The sequence below is a fragment of the Geotrypetes seraphini genome, chromosome 5, assembly GCF_902459505.1.
Source record: "Geotrypetes seraphini chromosome 5, aGeoSer1.1, whole genome shotgun sequence".
NCBI classification, from domain to species: Eukaryota; Metazoa; Chordata; class Amphibia; order Gymnophiona; family Dermophiidae; genus Geotrypetes; species Geotrypetes seraphini.
Genome location: NC_047088.1, coordinates 38,954,869 through 38,977,375, shown reverse-complemented (window position 1 = coordinate 38,977,375; position 22,507 = coordinate 38,954,869). Strand labels below are relative to the sequence as shown.

At 42.1% G+C, this 22,507-nt stretch overlaps 1 protein-coding gene across 2 annotated transcripts in view; it reads right to left on the bottom strand.

Moving 5' to 3' along the window:
• Window positions 1-4,239, bottom strand: part of ATP11C (ATPase phospholipid transporting 11C) — a 281,152-nt gene extending 276,913 nt beyond the window's left edge. Inside the window, exon 1 of one of the 2 annotated variants that reach the window (XR_004539497.1) lies at window positions 4,185-4,239. Coding sequence is in view for 1 of the 2 variants with exons in the window: in XM_033944970.1 (XP_033800861.1) it covers window positions 4,074-4,107 (34 nt within the window). In the remaining variant the exon portion in view is untranslated. Of the gene's footprint in view, window positions 1-4,073; window positions 4,126-4,184 lie in introns of those variants that run through there. The other variant, XM_033944970.1, reaches the window with a different exon arrangement.
• Window positions 4,240-22,507: the final 18,268 nt, after the last annotated feature.

Sequence of the window (22,507 nt, the reverse complement as noted above, 5' to 3'; positions counted from 1 at the left end):
CGCTAAAAACGCTACCGCAGCTTAGTAAAAGGAGCCCTTGGTACAAAGTTTGATGAATTATGGAAAGAATTTTGAATTGGACTCCGTTGTATTGGTAACCAGTGCAACTGCTTCAATATTGGTGTCATTCTAGAACAATGGTCTCAAACCCGCAGCCTGGGGGCCACATGCGGCTCACCAGGTACTATTTTGAAACCCTTGGTATGTTTATCATAATCACAAAAGTAAAAGAAAATAGTTTCTTGATCATATGTCTCTTTAGCTATAAATTACAATATTATTATTAAGACTTAGCCAAAAGGAAAGATTTATAAACTATAAAGAGTTTTACCTCATACAAATTGTCATTTCTTTAATAAGACATTATTTTTTCTGAGGCCCTCCAAGTACCTACAAATCCAAAATGTGGCCCTGCAAAGGGTTTGAGTTTGAGACCACTGTTCTAGAAGTATCTGTGATCAATCTGGCTGCAGAGTTAATCAACATCTGTGATTCTCTAAAGGATTTAGGTGCCTATAATGTAGGCCTTTAAAACCCTGGTCTATATTACAGGCGCTTAAGTTTTTAATTTAGGCACTGGTACATGTGATTCTGCAATGGGCGCCTAAGACATTAAACTCCACTGACACTCAGTAGCTTGTTCCACCTCAAAGATTTCTTCCTCTTCCAATGTAAATTGTACTTCTAATGTCAACTCAATTCTTCCCTGTAGAAGACTCATCACCCTCTCTCTCGCCTCCTCCAGCTTACTCTCTCCTACTCCTTAATTCTTCTATCTGTTTGCCTAACACTTGATTTGTATGTCGCCTTGACCCTATCTAGGCATAGATCGACTCACAAATATTAGATTAGACTAAGTGTGATTAGCATGCAATAGGTGCCTCTATTTTTTTAGGCACCAATTACAGAATTTGATCCTTAGAGGCCACCACTAAATACATAAAAACATAAAAGGATGGGAGATATAGAAAGATCATACAGCTTATTCAAGTCTGAGTATCCATACCAGCTATTAAGCTCTACTTTCCTTCTTTCTACCTTAGAGATCCTCTGTGCTTATCCCCCAAATTCAGATACAGTCTTTGTCTCCACCACCTCCACTAGGAGACTATTCCACATATCCACCACTATTTCATAAAGAAACATTGTTTAGATAATTCCTGAGTCTTTCACATTCATCCTATTCGCCCTCATTCCAGGCATTTCTTTCAATTGAAAGAGGCCACTGTCTGTGCATTTATGGAGAATTATGGGCTGAATGTTCCGGATGACATTTAAGGCCCTGTTGAAGGCATTTTTATTTTCCGGCTAGCCTTCCCCCTTAAGGATTGTGTGTGTGTGTGTGTGGGGGGGGGGGAGTACTGTGTCTACTGGGTGGACTGGCAAGGGACTTGGGTATATGTGCATTTAGGATATTCATGTCTTTTATGTGACTGTTTTGTTCTTTCCTCTTAATAATGTGGGTCCTTTCTGGTTGATTTTTAATTGTTTTTATTAACCGCTGTGATCTGGCAAAGCCTAGCGGCATAGTAAATGCAATAAACTGTAAATGTGGCTAACTTATTTCTCCTTTCTCACATTTCTTCCAAATTATTCATATTGGGCCCTCTATTCAGCCTATGGTGATAAATGGTTTGTAAGCTGCGCACTGTCACGGGCTAAATTAATCCCAACCATTCAATTTCAGGGCATGTCTGGCCTCTGGTATTGAATATCCAGGTTAGTGCTGCAACCCAGAAGATAACCAGTATTGAGACCGGTGCCCAATGCTGTATCCCTTCACATAATCAGCAAATGGACTGAATATTATGCTAACCATGTCAATGAAAAAAGTGTGAGATTTTCAAGAGTGGAACTCCAAGGGGCATAGTCAGCCCGACAATTTTGGGGGTGCTCGGGGTGGACTGTAGGTCAACACATTCTTCTCTCCTCCTTTCTCCCCCCCCCCCCCCCCCCCCCCCCACATGACAAACATACCTTTGTTGGCGGGAATGCTGAGGCTCCGCCAGCCAAAGAAATACAGTTCCTAAGCCGCTCCCCTCTTCCTTGCAGCTACTTCTTTAATGCAGAAGTCAGTGGCGTGCCTCCAGCTGCCAATCCCAGGACTCCCTGAACATGCTCAGTTCTTGTGCAAACTGAGCATGCACAAAATGTCCCAATAGCAGAGAGTATGTTATTCACTGTCATTATCTGGTTAAGGACCATTGAATATCCAGGATGACCAGCTCACTGGGATTTAACTGGACAGCTATAGAACTCACTCCCGGCTTATCTTAGAGAACAATCTGTACTAGATAGATTCAAGAGTTCCTTGAAAACCTTTGTTTATAAGGATGCATTTGAAACTTTAAACCATTAGACCAGTGTATCTCAAACTGTGTGCTGAGGCATACTAGTGTGACTCCTGAGATTCCAAGTGTGCTGCGGCACACTGAGGAGGAAGAGAGGCGCCTGCCAGCTGATTTCCCTACACGGTACAACGCCAGCGCTGCCCAATTCGCCGAAGGCCTGCATGTTTCTCCCTTCTCTCTAGCGTCCTCCAGCTTCCCCCGGCCTCCCGGTCTCACCTTTAAAGCTAATTACAGCAACCTGTAGAGGATCGCCAGTAGGTAAAATGATTTTATTTTCAATATAGTGATTGAAATGTGTCAGTTTTAAGAATTTATATTTGCTGTGTATATTGTGTGTATATGAAAAATGAATGGAAAAAATTGCATTACAATTAGTAAAAGGGATGGGATCTGGGACAGAGTTTGGGCGGGCCTAGGGAGGTCTGTGGTTGGGGTACTCAGTTGATATTTGTTAGATTAGGGGATACTTAGCTTGAAGTAGTTGAGAAACACTGCTGCAGGCAATCAGCTGGCAGCAGTGCCTCTCCTTCTCTCTGGCCCTCTTCCATGCTGGCACTCCCTACTGGCATCTCAGGGCCCATCTGGAGGGCCTATGCACATGTGCGGATGTTGATGTGATAATGTCACACATATGCGTGATGTTATCATGGCAACATCCACGCACTTCTGGCTTGAGAAAGTTTGAGAGATGCTGCATTAGACTGTGCTTATCCAAACATTAGAATACCTAATCATCAATCATTATCTACCCTACATAAGAGCTGTTGCTCCTGTCATGCCCCTGGCTTATTATTTTCCCCTCATTATTATCTTTTCTTAAAACCATTGTAGTTTTACCCCCTTTTTCTCCTTGTCTCCGTTCATTTGTTGTTCAAGTTTGTCCTTGTCCATATTTTTTTTTTTTTTTATAACTCTCTTGCTTCCCCCTAATTTTATTATGTACACCGCTTAGAAATTTTTATAAGCGTTTGTATCAAATTTTAAATAAACTTGAAACAGAAGCCTGTCTTACCTAGTTTAAAATCTTGAAAAGTATTAATGAACAAGCAACTGTTTTTCAAAGATAGGAAAGTTGTAGAACTAGAGGATTCAAAGCTGTAAGGAGATAAGAGCAACATCAAGAAATACTTTTTCATGGAAAAAGTGGTAGATCTTGCAACTGTAGATGATAACACAAAGGAGTGGCACAATTAATAAAAATAATAATAATTACTCATTAGAAGCCACTGGTACACAGTATTGTCTAGGGGTGTGTTATCATATGCCCCTTGGGATTCAGGCTGAAATGAATGGACTATGCAAGCAAATCTGTTTTATTGTGGATAATAAGATCTCCCCAAACATAAAGCTAGTGAATCAAAAATATTTCTCTGACAACAAATAAATGACAAAATGCACCTGCTCTGCTGGGAAGGAGTAGCCTAGTGGTTAGTGCAGTGGGCTGAGGAACTGGGTTCAATTCCCATTGTGGCTCCTTATGATTCTGGGCAAGTCTTTTACCCTCCATCGCCCCAGATACAAAATAAGTAGAGTGAAACCTTGATTTACGAGCATAATTCGTTCCAGAAGCATGCTCGTAAACCAAATTACTCTTATATCAAAGCGAGTTTCTCCATAGGAAGTAAGGGAAACTCACATGATTGGTTCCACCTCCCTTCCCCCCCCCCCACCACTGGTGCTGCTCCACTCCACCACATCCCCAAAAGAACCCCCCCCCCTCACCTGAAGCCACTGGGGCGCTTCCACATCCCCCCATGAACCAGCATCACCCTCCCTGCTCGCAAACGCGATCCACCCCTCGTGAACGCCCGCCCACCCAGACTGAAACCTTACCCCCATCTGGCACTGGCACGCAGCACCAACCTACAGGAGGTACCAGTGCCGGTGCCCGAAGATTGTGCTGCTTGCCAGACTGGGCCTTGAGCATCTGCGCATGCTCAAGGCCTTCTGACTCCCGCCTCTCTCTGAGATTCTCAGAGAGAACGAGATTCTCGGAGAGAACGAGAGCCAGAAGGCCTTGAGCATGCGCAGATGCTCAAGGCCCAGTCCGGCAAGCAGCACGATTTTCAGGCACTGGCACCGGCACCTCCTGTGGGTTGGTGCTGCGTGCCAGTGTCAGATTGGGGTAAGGCTTCAGTTTGGGCAGGGGGCGTTCCTGAGGGGGGCGATGCCAGTTAGGGGAGGGGCAGCGTTCACAGGCGGGGAGGCGATGCCGGTTTGCGGGCGGGGGGGAATCACAAATCGAGTCAACGCTCGGTTTGCGTGTCACGAGTTGTGAAAATGTTTTGCTCGTTTTGCAAAACACTCGCAAACTGTGTTACTCGCAAATCGAGGTTTGACTATACTTGTATTTAATATATAAACTGCTTTTGATTATAACAACAGAAAAGCGGTATATCAAATCTCATTCCCTTTCTCATCATTTCTGAAAGTTATAATGATTGTTTTCCTAAGAAAGAATTATTTACATTTCAGCATAAAACACAATATGCAGTCCAAGATGGAATTCGCTCTTCCCTCTGTTCAAGCTGGTCTTTAACAGCGAGCCAAGTCTGCCTATGCAAGTTGGTCTGAAATTCAAGGAAAGCTTCTCCTCTCAGCCAGGAAGGTCAGAGTTCATCGGTATATGGAGTTCCTGGCACCATAAATCTCTTCTTGTCTTTGAACCTGTAATCACTTTTGCAGTGACTTCCTAGATGCTGTACAGTCTTTTTCAGAAAGGCTGGGAGCTGGTTTTATCTGGTGCAGATACAATATTTCTTCCCAAGGTTGTTCAAAGCTATCTGTGGCTGGGAACCTCACTCGCCCCAGGTCCCCACAGTGAATAATAGACAAAGACGAAATTAAAGCAAGCATTGTCCTTGAAGGCACAGCACATCTTCCACAAAAATGCAAGGCACAGAATTTTGCAGAAACCATGACAGTATGACTTAGAGCATGGTTTTAGAGCATAAGTTAGGCCTCAGACCTAGAAAGGTGGCCCAGGAAACACCCCTACAGAATGTTCTGGGAGTGCAGGTACTGTGGATAAAAACTGTAACAATTCAAACAAGCATGGGATAGACACAGAGGATCCCTATATTGTAAGAGGGTGGAATTGAAGCAAAATGATTTTTACACATCGAAAAGGCATAGAGGGGGTAACCTGCATGGAGCAGCAAATAAAATCCTAAACAAAGGTATAGAAGGATGTACCATATTTTTAGCACTATAGGACGCACCTAGGTTTAGAAGAGGAAAACAAGAAAAAAAATATTGTGAACCAAATGGTGTACTAATATATTTAATAAAATATACCAGGCTCTGCACCCAGCCCCTACCAACCTTACTCTCTGCCTGGCTCTGCACCCAACCCCACACTCTTTCCCAAGCTCCACCCTGTCCCCCCTCCCTTCCAGGCTCTGTACCCTGTCCCACCTCCCTGCCCTGTAACCTGTCCCCCCTATGGTGGTCTAGTGGTAGGCCGAGACAGGAGGGATCCGTCCCAGCTGACTAACAATTTTACCTCCCCCCTGCCCCCCCGCCTGGTTCCTTTTTAAATCCTGGTGGTCCAGGGGTGTATCGGCAGGAGCGAGCTATCGGTGCTCCTGCCCCTCCCTCGCTTGATGGCTGCCTCAGATCAAATTTCAAGTTTATTATTGATTTGATATCCCACCTTATCATTTATTTCAAGGTGGTTGTACAATTAAAAATAGGGTAAAACAGATAATACAATTAACATAACTTAATAAAAGATAAGGTACACTACTGGACAAACAGGTACGAATGGAGAGAAGAGAAGAACTACAATAGTTACAGGAAAGTGTGGTACAAAGGGAGAAACAAAAGGACGGGGTTAAAAACAAGTAAGTCCAATACAAGTGGACTAAAAAGAAAAAAGTTTAAAAATCCTTAAAAGGACACTCAAACTTGAAAAGCATCTTTAAAAAGGAATGTCATAAGAAAACGCACAAGGCAGGAGAGAGCTTTTCACACTCCAGCCTGGCCTCACACCGCTCCCTGAATGGCTGCTGTCGGTTCTCGTGAGTCCTACGAGAACTAATGGTGATCATTCAGGGAGCGGCGCAGGCCCAGATTGGAGCGCGAAAAGCTCGCTCCTGCCTTGTATGCCGCAAGATCTGAGGCAGGCATCCAGTGAGGGAGGGGCATTAGCGCAGAAAGCTCTCTCCTGCCGATACACCGCTGGACCACCAGGATTTAAAAAGATACAGGGGAAGGATGGGGGGTGGTAAAAAATTGTTAGTCGGCTGGGACAGATCCCTCCTGTCCCAGCCTACCACTAGACCTCCAGAAACAATATTCACTCCATAAGACTCACAGATATTTCCATCCACTTTTTTTTTTTTTTTTTTTTGGGGGGGGGGGAAGTACGTCTTATGGAGCGAAAAATACAGTAACTTGCATAGAGCAGCAGATACAATTCTAGCCATCCTTCTGGGCAGACTAAATGGACCACACTGGTCTTAATCATTATTTACTATATTACTACAGGTTACCCTTAAGAGCAAAGTATACCTGCCTCTGGCAGGTAATTGATTTTTATCTAGGCAGCCCAGCTACATGCAAACAATATAAGAATTGTCATAATGGGTAAGATAAAAGATCTATTTATCCCAGCTTCTTATTTCCAATAGGATGAGATCTTCTTAGCTCACAAGTGCCTGAGAGGAGCCTAGCATTCTGTTCACCCTTTTCGCCACCGCCGTGCATTGCGCGGATGGCTTCATTAACTTATCGACCAGTACTCCCAAGTCTCTTTCCTGGGGGGGTCTCTCTAAGTACTGCACCGGACATCCTGTATTCGTGTATAAGATTTTTGTTACTGATATGCATCACCTTACACTTATCCACGTTAAACCTCATTTGCCATGTCACGGCCCATTTCTCGAGCATGTTAATGTCATGTTGCAGGTCTTTGCAATCCTGCGTCTTCACTACTCTGAATAACTTCGTATCATCTGCAAATTTAATCACCTCACTCGTCATACCAATTTCCAGGTCGTTTATAAATATGTTGAAGAGCATGGGTCCAAGCACCGAACCCTGCGGCACTCCACTGGCAATGCTTCTCCAGTCTGAGTATTGTCCATTTACCCCCACTCTCTGTTTCCTATCCGCCAACCAGTTTTTAATCCACGTGAGTATTTCACCCTCGATTCCATGGCTCGCAATTTTTCAAAGTAGTCATTCATGCGGAACTTTGTTGAATGCCTTCTGAAAATACAGATATACAATGTCGACCGGGTCACTCTTGTCTATCTGCCTGTTTACTCCCTCAAAGAAGTGCAGCAAGTTTGTCAAGCAAGATCTTCCTTTGCTGAAGCCGTGCTGGCTGGTCATCATCAGATTGTGTCCTTCAATGATGCGGTCCTTTATCAGTGCCTCTACCATCTTTCCCGGTACCGAGGTCAGACTCACCGGTCTGTAGTTTCCCGGATCTCCCCTCGAACCTTTCTTGAAGATTGGCGTAACAGTCTTCCGGAATCCTTCCTGTTTTGATCGACAGATTGGCTATTACCGTATTTTCACCCATATACCGCGCACCCGTGTAAAATGCGCACACGGGTATAGCGCGTGGGGAACACAAATTTATGTAAAAAATTTTTAATATAGCACGCACACGCGTATACCGCGCATGCTAAAACCTCCTCCCGCCTACTCCGAACCGGCATCCTCCCCCCCCCCCCGCTCGCTTACCCGCGTTTTACAACTTTTTTTTTTCAATCCGATCCGGCATCCCCCCTGCAAACCGGCATCCTCCCCCCCGCTCAGGTCACACCCCCTCCCCCGCAATCCTACATCCCCCCCAGCACCGCAAAACATCTCTTACCCGATGGGCACCGGCACCGGCACCAGCACCAATGCACAGGATGTGCCAGTGCCCGAAGATCCTCCCTCGTTGGTTTGGGCTGGGCGGTGCGGTGCGGGAGAGATCCTCCTTCTTCCTGCGCCGGGCTGGACTAGGCTTTGAGCATTTGCGCATGCTCAAAGCCTTCTGGTCTCGCTCTCTCCAAGATAATCTCTCCGAGATAATGCACGTCCTGTGCATTGGTGCTGGTGCCGGTGCCCAATCGGGTAAGAGATGTTTTGCAGTGCTGGGGGGGATGTAGGATCGCGGGGGAGGGGGGTGATGCGAGCGGGGGGGAGGATGCCGGTTCGCAGGGGGGATGCCGATTGGATTGAAAAAAAAAAGTTGTAAAACACGCTCACACGTATAACGTGCACGGTTATGCGCGGTTTGTAAAATTGTGTATAACGCGCGCGTTATATGCGTGAAAATACGGCAGTTGAGCATTTCAGCTATAGCCCCTTTCAGTTCTTTCGGTAAGATTTGCCTCTTTGCGGATGATATCAAAATCTGCAATAGACACCCTGGATGGTGTGAATAACATGAAGAAAGACCTGGCGAAACCTGAAGAATGGTCTGAAATTTGGCAGCTAAAATTTAATGCTAAGAAATGCAAGGTCATGTATTTGGGCTGCAAAAAACGAGGGAACGGTACAGTTTAGGGGGTGAAGAACTTAAGTGCATGACAGAAGAGCGGGACTTGGGTGTGATTATAAGTGATGGCCTTAAGGTGGCCAAACAGGATGAAAAGGTGACGGCGAAAGCTAGAAGGATGCTAGGTGCTTAGGGAGAGGTATGGCCAATAGGAAAAAAGAGGTATTGATGCCCCTGTATAAGATTCTGGTGAGACCTCATTTAGAATATTGTGTACAATTTTTGAGGCCGCACCTTCAAAAAAATATAAAAAAGGATGGAGTCGGTCCAGAGGAAGGCTTCTAAAATAGTGCGTGGTCTTTGTCATAAGGTGTATGGGGACAGACTTAAAGATCTCAATCTGTATACTTTGGAGGAAAGACAGGAGAGGGGAGATATGATAAAGACGTTTAAATACCTACATGGCGTAAATGCGCATGAGTCGAGTCTCTTTCATTTGAAAGGAAGCTCTGGAATGAGAGGGCATAGGATGAAGTTAAGAGGTGATAGGCTCAGGAGTAATCTATGGAAATACTTTTTTACAGAAAGGGCGGTGGATGCGTGGAACAGTCTCCCAGTACAAGTGGTGGAGACAGAGACTGTGTCTGATTTCAAGAAAGCCTGGGATAGTCACATGGGATTTCTTAGAGAGAGCAAGAGATAATGGTTAAAGCGGATGGGCAGACTGGATGGGCCATTTGGCCTATATCTATCATCATGTTTCTATGTTTCTATATCCCACCCTTATAAATTTGTGATTTGGACATCCATGTGATATGGATGTTTACATGCTGGCTTTCAGAAGTCCAAAACATGAATAGAGCTTCTAAAATAAGGGCCAAAGTGTGTCTGGATTTACCACAGAAAATGAAAATATGGGATAGAAAGCAACATTTTACTGTACGTTTAACAGAGTCTCAGTGAAGATAGCAGGTGCTATAAACTTTTGTCATATTTTCATGATGTCCTTACATCTGTGCTCATAGCTCACTAAAGAATAATTTGCTGTTGCAAAATTAGCATATATAATTTTTTTTACTACTCTTAGGGCTCCTTTTACAAAGGTGCGCTAGCGTTTTTAGCACTGAAAAACTGCCGCCTGCTCAAGAGGAGTCGGTACTGGCTAGTGTGCCTTTGTAAAAGGAGCCCTTAGTTTTCAGCCTTTTTTGGGCAAAGGCACACTTGTTTCATGAAAAAAATCACGAGGCACACCACCATTAGAAAATGTTAAAAAATTTAACTCTGTGCCTATATTGACTATATATAAAGTAATTCTCTTGAATAGGAATCAAATAAACACAAAGAAAGTATTTTATAATTACTTTATTATGAAATATTAAGTAAACAGAATAGTGAAAAATTATAAAATACTTTATTCAGTGCGAAACCTGGGCCTGTTTGACTGAACACAAAGCTGATATTCTGGCTGGAATCGAAGAAAGACACACACGTAGCTCTTCGTCAACAGCTCTCAGTCTCTCTCTGTATTTGGTTTTTATAGCATACAAAAATAGACAAATATACCCTCCATCCTTTTTATTAAACCACAATAGCAGTTTTTAGCGCAGGGAGCTGCGCTGAATGCTTAGCGCTGCTCTTGACGCTCATAGGCTCCCTGCGCTTAAACCACTATTGCGGTTTAGTAAAAGGTGACCATATTGTAAAATATAGACAGCAGATATAAATTCAGAACTGTGCATAGTAAGTGAAGGGAAGTTTTCATCTCTGGGAATTTACCCAGTTAACTATTAAGTTATTTGGGCAAATTCCTTTGAAAACTGTGGTAATACTGCCTCCACTTTGCTAAATTTAAAATAAAATCATTTTTCCTACCTTGTCTGGTGATTTCTGGTTGCACTTTCTTCTTCTGACTGTGCATCCAATCTTTCTTCCCTTCTATCAGCCTGTATGCTTTCTGTCCTCCACACCTCATTCCCTCCCCCAACTTTTTCTTCCTCTCTCCCTGACCTTTCTTTCTTTTTTTCTGTTTCTCTTCTTTCCTTCTGTTTCCCTGCCTGCCCCCTTTCTTTCTTTCTCCCTGCCGTTCCCCAAGCCACTGCCACTGCCGCTGCCATCAGGGAACAGGACCCACCAATGGATAACAGGCCCCAAAGCCGACGCCGACGCATGCTCTCCCTGACGTCAATTCTGCAATCGGAGAGGAAGTTCCGCCCAGCCAGGCAGCGATTGGCTGGCCCGAACTTCCTCTCCGACTGCAGAATTGACGTCGGGGAGAAGAAGACTTATCGGCTCGATAGATTAGATCGCCAAGACAAAGTGAGTCCTGGGTGATCGACTCACTTTGCCTTGGCGAGCTACTGGCGCCCCTGCCTCGGGCCCCCTGTCAGCTCCGGGCCCCTGAATGCAGGACTGGTAGTACTGCCCTGATGGCGGCCCTGCGGCACACCAGGCAACATCTCGCGGCACACTAGTGTGCCGCGGAACAGCGGTTGAAAAACACTGTTCTAGAGAGAAATGCTATAGTGCACTGGATATCGATATGAACACTTTGAGTACTCTGCCATCGTGTGGCCATTTGAATTCTAGCTTGTACTGAGATAGTCCTAGTTGTCACACACTCTTAACATTTGTACTCCATTCCATAGAGCATTATGGCCCAAATTCTGCAACCGGTACCTAATGTTAGGCACCTATTTTGGGGGCGCCCATCTAGATAGATGCCTATCTAAATCGAGTAATAAGCTCAATTAAGCTTTTTGATCAGCAATATTTGAAACGTAGGTGCCTATCAAGAAAGAACGATTCTACAATAAGGCGCCTCTAAAAATTTAGGCAGCCTTCAAAAAAAAATAGGCGCTATGCACATTAGGCATGTGCATGGCTACATGTTAAGCACCTTGTTGCAGAGTCGCTGCTCTTAAGCGTGCTTAAGCGCTCAGCTAGGCGCCTAACTTTTAGTTGTGCCTAGAGCTGGCCTATTTCTTGGGCACCTCCAAAATAGGTTCCGCTTGGCGTGATTCATTAACCAGCACCCAATTTTACTTGAATTGCGCTGAATGGTGCCTAATTAGGCACCTAACTTTTGGGCGCTTCTTAAAGAATTTGCGCTTATGTTCTTTGTACAAGCTTTAAATCGTTACACAGCAACCCACAATCAAAATTCTTGGTGTCAGTGTCCTTCTGTGAGAATGCCAACATGTCTGTCCAAATCAAAATTCTTAATTATCATTTGCAGTTTATAGGAATATTGTTTCCTTTTGTCTCATTGCAGTGGCAACCATTATTTTAGAAGCCCATAAGATGTTAGATCAGCATAAAATAGAATATCCCAGGGCTAAGCATACAATTCACCTGCTTTTTTCATTTTTACACTTCTTTTTCATCAGCCTCATGCTCTGTGCTCCTCTTCCAGAGATCATAAGTTCAAATCCCAACCAGCTCCCCCAGCACATTTTTTAATTGTGGCATTCTACCTTGATGTGCACCTTGATAATCTCACAATGAGGTCAGCATTGTACAGCTGCAAACCTCCGTTTGCAATGAAGTAGAAGCCATGCTAAGGTCTGTATCTGAGGTTTTTTTGTTTTTAACCATTTGCAAATGAAATTATGTATGCAATCTATATATTTTTGTCATGTTCTTTATTTGCTGAATCTACCTGTTTCAAGAATGACCTCTTTGGAGCAATCTTTAATGAGAAAAAAAAGGTAGCTTTTTAGCAAGAAACATAAAGCTGTTTTTTTCATGTGCTGTGCTTCAGTCAATAGATCTTTCCCTCTAATTAACAAATAGCATTACTGTTTGCCCAGAAAAATAGAAGGTTTTGCATGCAATATCTTTGTATTGATGTGCCCTGTTTATGTGGTGGCTTATTAAATGTATTTTGAGCTTAATAAAGCAAAAATAAAATTCCAGAGAGCTATTTAGCAGATCATATTAAGCACGTCCAAACTGTGTCTAAGTTCTGTCCTTAGAACTCAGGTCTATCTGAAGCCTAAACTATGCTTAAAAATAGACTTCCTTATAATGCCTATAAGACCTAGTTTTACAATTGCTATGCAGCTTGCTAGCTACTCTGTGGCACAGTGGTTAAACCTACAACCTTCTACCCTAATGTTGCTGGTTCGAATCTCGGTCACTCTGATGGAAAAGAAATAAATAAAAGCATTAAACAGATCCAACTCCCAGTATTACAATTATAATGAAAAATGGCATAAATCACCATTCTAATAACATAATAATAAAATATTATAACATTGTTTGGATGTTTAAATCTCACCTAAAACCTGATTCTCTAAAGGACGCCTAAAAAGTTAGATGCCTAAACAGTGCTGAACTCCGCTGAGCGATATTCTACAAAGGACGCCTAACTTAGGTGCCTACCTTTAGATGCATTTTGCAGAATCAGGGCCTGAGTGATATTCTATAAAGAATACACACCCTTTATTGTGTTTGGTACCAGAATTATGCCTGCTGAAACCTGGTATAAATCCTCACACTCAAGTTGGTTATGGAGACCCATTATTCTATAACACTGTGTGCAAAAGTTTGGAACACCCTCTTTTGGAGTACATGCTATGGAATTTAGGTTCCTGGCATTAAAGTGCAAAGTCAGATGCGTGTGCAAATCCTAATTGTTGCAATTAATATCAATGATTGCCTGTTTGCACCCAGTTGGTTATGGTTAACAAAGAAATCATGACATGCATAAGCTGTTATATTTTTCCTCTATGAATAGAGATTGAACTGCTGTCTCTGCATTTGAAGTCATTTTTTCAACATAAGGGGTGATAAATTGGAAATTTTAAAACAGAATAGGAAAGGTATTTTTAAACTATGAAAAAATAAAAAAGAACACAATGAATACAAAAAAGAAAAAAATATATAATACAGGGTTTTTGCTTATGACTGCATTTTCAGCTGAGTGAACTTTCATGTTTATGACCCATTTGGGTTAATTGGCTCTGATTTTGAGGCTTTCCCCATTCAATAAAGAAAAAAATGAATATACTTGAATAACCCCTGTTGATTGATGACAGTTTTTGAGTGGGTGTATTTATATGGTTACTTAAGCAAAGCACATGAAATAAAATATATATCGCATACTAAACCTTCTGTTCTATAGTTTCCTTCTGGATCCTGGAAATGATAGAGTGCAAATGTAAATGGCAAAATCCACAACCCATACTCTCTTATGAGACCAAAAAGAAGCTGTTAAGGTAGTGGGGGGGGGGGGGGGTTTCACCTATGACCTATGGAAGATAGAAGACATGTCTTTAATCACTGAGCTATAGGCGCTTTTGCATAGGTAGGGGTTCATATTATTTTTAGTGACATTCTGTCATCTAGGTACATATTGATGATATCATGATTGTGCATCAGACATGTCTACTTGCTCCAAACCATAGCTGTTATGAGGAAGGATTCTCTTCTTATTTTCTTAGCATTTTGGGAATGAGGTTTAGTATGCTATATATATTTCATGTGCTTTGCTTGGGTAATGCATTAATAAACATCTTTTCTATTATTATCAAAGAAGAGTCCTCTTTATCCCCCCAAAAGAAGGTTTAGTATAATATATATATTTTCATCTGCTTTGCATTATTAAATATCTTTTCACCTTAATATCAAACTGAAATCCTCTATATCCTCTGAGAGTGACACTAACAGACAGGGGGTGCTGTGGCATGCTGTACTGGAATGGATAGTGTGCAGGATACATGCAAGATGCCTACTTTTCATATGATTCTGGGTAAATCTAGTTAGTAATGCACATTTGATAGTCAGGGCAACACCTAGTTAGGAGTCTATGAAAAGTTAGGTACAAAGAGATAAAAATTTGAATATGGATTGCAGCCAAGGCCAGAAAAACTAGAGATTAATAGTAAGAAACTAGAGATTAATAAATAGTAGGATAAGTATAATAATATTCTCTTTATGTACTTTGCTAGATTAAGCAAGACCATAAGCAAAATTAGGTATATGTATACATAATACATTTATAGAGCTATTTATCTATTTCTATCTCTCTCTCTGTTCAGTATTCTTTGTTTCTTTGTCTAAAAATATTGCAAGGTTGTGCCTAAAATCCTTGTGGTTTAATTGATGACAGATGTTCCTGAGTGAGCTAGTTCGGAGAATATCTGATTTCACATTCCATTACTTGGTAAAGAAGGAAGCCCAGATCTTTTAAATGTACTTGGATAATAATTATCATATATGAGATGAAATATGATGTGATTGGATGGATATGAATTGTGTGTGTATTTAAATATGAAATGGTTTATAATGCTATAAAATTTAAGGTTTTGGAAATTCCAGAGGCAACATATGGAAATGGTTAAGTTAAATCCAGGGACACTGTTACCATGGAAATGTCAGTCTTTGAGAGGCCCAGGCTATACAAAGGTCAGCTAGTTTGATCTCTGGTATAGGAATTCTCATTAAGGGGGGGGGTCGTATGGGCTTTCTCTGCTTTTGTAACTCGAAACTGTCAGTTTTCTGTAAAGCATGAGTTTCTGAAGTGTCAGAGAACTGTTTTGATTTTAACATTTAGAGAATACTGAGAGAGGGAGATTTTCTTTGGGTATATTATAATGTTTATGCTTATTCAGAAATTGCTGTGAACAAATATATAATTTGTAAAACCTTTCTTTAAGCCTGGTATCTATAAGAGTTAAAAGGAATTTTTTTGTTCAAATACATAAGGACAGCTTCTGCTGGCTGATTGGTAGACTAGAGTGATGTAATATTTGGTCATTGCAAGAGTACATAAATGAACAAACCAGAATAGGTTCTTTGAGACCATGTTTTCAGAAGAGGTGCATTTTACATGTCTGATTGTATGTGTCTCCATTGTACAAATGCCTTTTGAAACAAGATTTCTGTTAATTTTTAATAAACAATATTTGATTGGAAATATTTGTACAATTATCATTATTCCCGAGTATCTAAGGGCAGGGTTTAAGCTAAATCCTCTGTTCACCCCCCAAAATAGAAGCCCCATTCACCTATATGCGGATACCTCTGGCATGCGTAAGTGATACCTAAGTCACGTCCACCTAACTCGTGCCCAACTAACATTCAAAAGTAGACCTGGTTTTGCAAAGGAGTCCTCTTTATACCAAAAAATAGAAGATTTAGTATGCAACATTCAGTGGGCGGTAATTTTTCGGCTAGCGCTCGCTATAGCTTGCGCTAATCTTGTGCGTGCGCTAAAAACGCTAGTGCACCTTAGTAAAAGGCACCCAGTATATATATATATACTGGGTGCCTTTTACTAAGGTGCACTAGCGTGTGTGTGTATATATATATATATATATATATATATATATATATATATATATATATATATATATATATATATATATATATATATATATATATCATGTGCTTTTATTGAGGAACACAGAGGCCAAAAGAGTTTTTTTTAGAAAACAGCAGAGGAACTGGACAAATGTTGAAGGTACATGTTTGATATTTATCCTAGAGAAATGACTGCTTGTGAATCAAGAGGATATAAGCTTGGCTTTGGAATTGACAGGTGATTTATTGACTGAGTGTGTGATGCAGTGGTTAGAGCTACAGCCTTAGCACCCTGAGGTTGTTGGAGCCAAATGTAAATACCACATAGGATATAAGTGGTATATAAATAGTTAAAAGATAAATAAAATATAATAGTGGTACCAGCATTTTACTGCAAACAATTTTAATGTAAAAATAAGCATAAAATTGTCATTCTAATGACATCATAATGCTAACACACAATAACATTTTAGACGTTATTAGGGCATCTATGAAACACCTAAAAAGCGATTCTGCAAAGGACATCTAACCATATAGACACACTTAGGGCCTGTTTTACAAAGCCGCACGGTAACAGCCCCGAAGCCCTTTAAATCTCTAAGGGCTTTGGGGCTGTTACCGCGCTGCAGCCGCTAGCACAGCTTTGTAAAACAGGCCCTTAGATTTACTCTGCTCTGCTGACTGCGTTTCTCTATAGTGTGACTATGCATTATAGAATCCCGCTTAGCATTCTGCTCCTGGATGTCTAAACGATGCCATACTTTTAGACGTTCTTTACAGAATCTGCCCCTCAGGTCCTGATTCTACAAATGGTGCCAGGTTAGGTGCCATTAAGCACCTTAATCACGGATGCCTAGCAATACCTAACTTAAATTTGTATGCCACTAAATTGTTTTATAACTGGTTAAATGGCTTGTAATTCATCACACCAATTAAAATCTAATTTTTTAATTACCAATTAAGGTTGCATGTGGATATCAGCACAATGCCTAGTGATGCTTAAGTCCAGGTGCCTTCCAAAGCCTACCTAAAAAGTAAGCATGGTTAGTAGCATAGAATAGCTGTGGTAAACTTAGGTATTGCTAGGCATTCGAGTTAGGCACCAGTAAATTAGGCTAGGTAAAACCTGGCCTAATATACCAGCACTTACTTCAACAATGTTTAGCAACACCTAAGGATGCCTAGGCACCACTAGGCTTGATTCTATAAAGGATGCCTAGTGATTGATTGTCAACCAACTGGACCGGCACCTACAGGTTGGGTGCGGTTAGGCACCATTTACAAAATCAAGCCCACAAGAGCACAAATAAATCCATTTTCAAAATAACAAGATAGATGTTTTGCCGTTTTCAAAATGAGCATTTTTGGTACTAGATTTTTTTGTGCATGTTCTGTAAAACATCTAAACTCAGATTTAGAAGTCATATTGAAAATGCCCCTCCACATTATATGAGAGCATAAGTGTGTTTCAAAGTAATGTGGTCATTTTAACTAATATGGGTTGAAGAAGAGAAAAATTGTGACCATTTAGCATCATCAACAAATGGTAAGCAAGTTGTGCTATATGCACTTTAAAAAAGAACGGTAATGGTATCTTTATATTGCAGTATGTAACCTAGGAAGAAAGTGAAAAAGCAGTAAAAGTGATAATTTCTGGATTATTGTACTTTTTGTGTGAACACACACACATAACATGCAACTAACATTTAAAAAATCAAAGAAATTAACATAAGAAAATGCATTGATTTATTTTCTGGAGGGGCTAGATTGCCTGGCTTGCCCAGTTAGTTTTGTAGATTAGTCATTTTTTACAGATTGACTCTCAGATAGTTTTGCAGCTGAGTCATTTTTTACAGATTGACTCTCACTGGGATTCTCAAAACGAGAGATTATTTTCATCTTTATAGACATATCACCATCAGGTTCTTTGTTTTTTCTCTGCATATCTTGCTGCATTGCAGATATTCTCATAAAGCTAAAAAAGAATTACATTCATATTTTATTTTATACATGTAAAGCACATAAAATATATTAATTTTGCATACTAACCAATACTTTATTTACAGTACAAATACCTTTATAACAAATAGGAGGAATTATCTTTTTCACTCAATCAATAGTTAAGCTCTGGAACTCATTGTTAGAGGTTATGGTAACAGTGGTTAATGCAACTAGAGAAAGGTTTGGACAAGTTTCTGGAGACAGACATGGGGAAGCCACTGTTTGCCCTGGGATTGGTATCAGGGAATGTTACTACTATTACTACTTATCACATATATAGTGCTGAAAGATGTACGCAGCACTGTACATTTTGTCATTTAATAGACGGTCCCTGCTTAGAAGAGCTTGCAATTAGAGAATGACACGGGGAAAAAATTTATCCCCGTCACCACCCCGTCCCTGCGACCACCATCCCTGTCACCACCCCGTCCCCGCGACCACTGTCCCTGCCCCGTCGCCGTCACCGCAACCACTGTCCCCGTCCCGTCCCGCGATCACTGTGCTCGCCCCATCTCCACGACTACTGTCCACTCCCTCCTTCCTAATGTGAGGAAACATGCACGATCACGGATCGCGTGGTCCAGAAGCACCCTCCCGCCCGATGGCCGCGTCCTGCCATCTCCCTCCCTCCACCTCACCTTAGGTGCCTGCCGAGTCTGACTTTAATTCTTCTCCCAGCCACACGCTTTCGATAAGCCACGCGCATGGCTGCTTGAGCTGTTGAATCTTCTCCTCTGACCCAACTTCCTGTTTCCAGTTGCATCAGAGGAGATTCAACAATTCAAGCAGCTGCGCACACGCGACTTATTGAAAGCATGCTGGCTGGGAGAAGAATTAAACTCGGATTCGGCAAGCACCTAAGGTGAAGTGGAGGGAGGGACATGGCAGGACGTGGGATGTGCCGATTGGGTGGGGATGCTAAACCGCGCGATCCATGCTGGCTTCACTGCGGAAACGAGACCTTCACTGCTCCATGGGGCGGTGAATGGCCTTGTCCCCATCCCCGCAGTGACCACTAATTTTCTTTTCCCGTTTCGGCGGGTTACCCGCAGCTACTCGCGGCTAGCCACAGGTAACAACCACCGTGTCATTCTCTACTTGCAATCTAACTTGGACGGACAGACATGACATAAAGGGTTGGAGATGCAGAACCCAACATGAGAGGAGTTAGAAGTCTAAAACAGGTAGGAGTCTCAAAGAGGTGGGCTTTTAACTGGTCCTTGAATATTGCCAGAGACGGAGCCTGCCGTAGGGGTTCGGGCTGTAGACTCAGTCAAAAGACACTATAGGGGCAATGGGCTCAACTACTTGGCTTTTGAGTGACTAAAAATCCTGATGCAAACCTTGAAAAAAGTCACTCTGAAAGATCAAAATAAATTAACCAAAATTAATATGTTAATATTTTTGAACTCCTAATCGAACTCTGCTCAGAGACATGAAGGCAAAAAACTCCGCCTCACCACCCAATCTTCGCAGTGTTCATTACGAATTTGAATTGTTACTAATAGTAATTCGTTATATTGTCACAAACTCCTGAAGGTATAGAGTAACGTCTCTTATTAATGACTTGAAAATGTATTGAAATTAATGAGACTTAACTTAAGAAATTCACTGGTTCTGACGTGCCACGTTTCGGTACTGCTGCAGGGAACCAACATTAAGTTTAAATTCAACTTCAAACTAGAGGTGAAGTTTCAAGAGCTATGGACGAAGTAACGTATTTTCCTTTAATCTTTTTCTTTTTACTGCTGTTATTTTGCCCTTTCAGAGTGACTTTTTTCAAGGTTTGCATAGGGATTCGGGCAGCTTGTTTTAAGCATAAGACGCAGCAAGGGAGAAGAGACAGTCTGGAGTTGGCAGCAGAAGAGAAGGGCATAGAAAGGAGGGACTTACCAGCTGAGCAGAGCTCACGGAGGGAAGGGGGGGGGATAAGTGAAGAGAGATATGTAGAGGGGCAGCTGAGTGAGTGCATTTGTAGGTCAGAGGAATTTGAATTGCATTCAGAATTGGATGGGAAGCCAATGCAGTGACTTTAGGAGAGGAGTAACGTGAGGATAGCGACTCTCCCAGAATATGAGTCATGCAGCTAAATTCTGGACAGATTGGAGGGGAGCAAGATAGCTAAGTGGAAGGCTTGAGAGTAACGAGTTGCAGTAGTTTAAGCGTGGGTGATGAGTGCATGGGTAAGTGTTTTGGTAGTGTGCTCAGAGAGGAAGGGTTGGATTTTGGTAATATAGAGGAAGAAGTGGCAGGTTTTAGCGATATATTGTACCTGGGTGGTGAAGGACAGAGAGGAGTCAAAGATGACCCTGAGATTATGAGCAGACAAAACAGGAAGGATGAGAGTGTTGTCCATAGAGACAGAGAATGAGGGAAACGGAGAGGTGGGTTTAGGCAGCAATGTTGCTACTATTAGGATTTTTGCCAGGTACTTGTGACCTGGATTGGCAACTGTTGGAAAGAGGATACAGGGCTAGATGGAATGGCTATTCTTATATTCTTACTGTATTTTTCGCTTCATGAGACACATTTTTTTCCCACCCAAAAGTGGGTGAAAATGTCAGTGCGTCTTATGCAGCGAAGATATAAATTCACCCCCCCGTACCGTTTTAAAACACACACACACACCCCCCACCTCGTACCTTTTTAAAACACCTCCCGCACCGTCGTACCTTTTTAAAACATCCTGGTGGTCCAACATGTATCCCTTGCTAGATGGCTGTCTCATCCTATTTCGTGGCCAGTGGCGCACAGGTCAGGAGCGAGCTATTCGTGCTCCTGCCTGGGCCTGTGCTGTTCCTGAATGGCTGCCGTCAGTTCTCACGAGTCCCGCGAGAACTGATGGCAGCCATTCAGAAAGTGGCAAGGGGCCAGGCAGGAGTGCGGAAAGCTCGCTCTTGACCTGTGCACTGCTGGCCATGAAATAGGACAAGAAAGTCGTCTAGCAAGAGAGGGATACACACTGAACCATCAGGATGTTTTAAAAAGGTGGGGAGGTAGGGAGGTTCAGGGGGGGAGGGGGATTTCTAGGGGATGAGAATCTAGCATGTCTTTTAGTGGTGCTTTTGTCTTTTTTTTGGTGGTTTGTCTTTTTTTTTTTAGTGGAAGGGGGGTCTTGGGAGTTTGGCCCCTCCTCTTATTGTATTGGTTTATATTTGGGTTCTTTTTTGTTATTATCGTGACCTGCTTTGGATACTAGCTTTTTATTTTTTTTTCAAGGGGGGAGGAGACACTGGCTGACAAGGGTGATTCTGTTCTCTTGGTTTATTGGTTTGTATTATAACTATCATCTGATGTCTATTATGAATGGGGGGAGGGACTGTTATAGGGGTGGAGGTTGGTTCTTGGTTTGATATTTTGTAGTTAAAAAGGGGGGGAGACATAACAAATAATTATAATGTTGATGAAGGAGTTTGTGGACTCACCCCCTCTTCTACCCCCTTTTCACCCCCTCACCCCCTCTGTGATAGCAGTTTCTAGCGCAGAGAGCTGCGCTGAATAGCCTGCACTGCTCCTGACGCTCGTTGAGTTCCTATGAGCTTCGGGATTCAGCGTGGCTCCCCGCGCTAGAAACTGCTATCACAGTTTCGTAAAAGAGGAGGTCAGTATGCTGTCTCATTTTTGCTTTTTCTTGCTATATACTGCTTGATTCATATCTTTTGCTTGTACACGCTTTCTCTTTTCGTCAATAAAAACTGTTGAAACATAAAAAGGTACCACGGGGGCTGCCTACGGGTTTTTCGCTCTATAAGACCCTGCCCCGGCTTACCACTAGACCACCAGAGGGGGTACAGGGCACTAGCCCTGCCCCAATCCCGCCCTAGCCCCGCCCCCCTCATTTGGCCCCAATTTCTTCCATTCATTTTCCTATGAGCATCAGAGCTAATACTGTCGTGGCCAGCGATAAAAAAGCCTAACCTGTCTTGGTAAAAGGGGAGGTAAATTAGATGAAATAAGATTAGATTGGATTAAAAATGTATGCTATTGTGATATACAATTTAAGAACTTACAGTTTGTCCTGTGTTTCTGGGTTGTCTATAAAAAAGCAGCACAGCAGGATCAACAGACAGGTCACCAAGGTCATAGACATGAAGGCAATGACTAAGTGGTTTCTAAAATGGTGTCTGTTCCCCAAAACTCTATCAGAAAACTCTTCGTTGTGCTTACGAATCATTGCTAATGAAGTAAGAGAAATGCACATTTATATTATCAGATACATGGGGTTATTTCAGAAGTGTCTCCCTGTGTAAAAAAAAAAAAGCATTTACAGACATAGATTACACATGCAAAAAGCAATTTTAGAAAGTAGCTATTTATACATGGAGACAGAGTTATGCAAGTAATATATTATTGAGTTACTTATTATGGTTTATTGTTTATTATAATTTAATATTCCATCTATCATGAG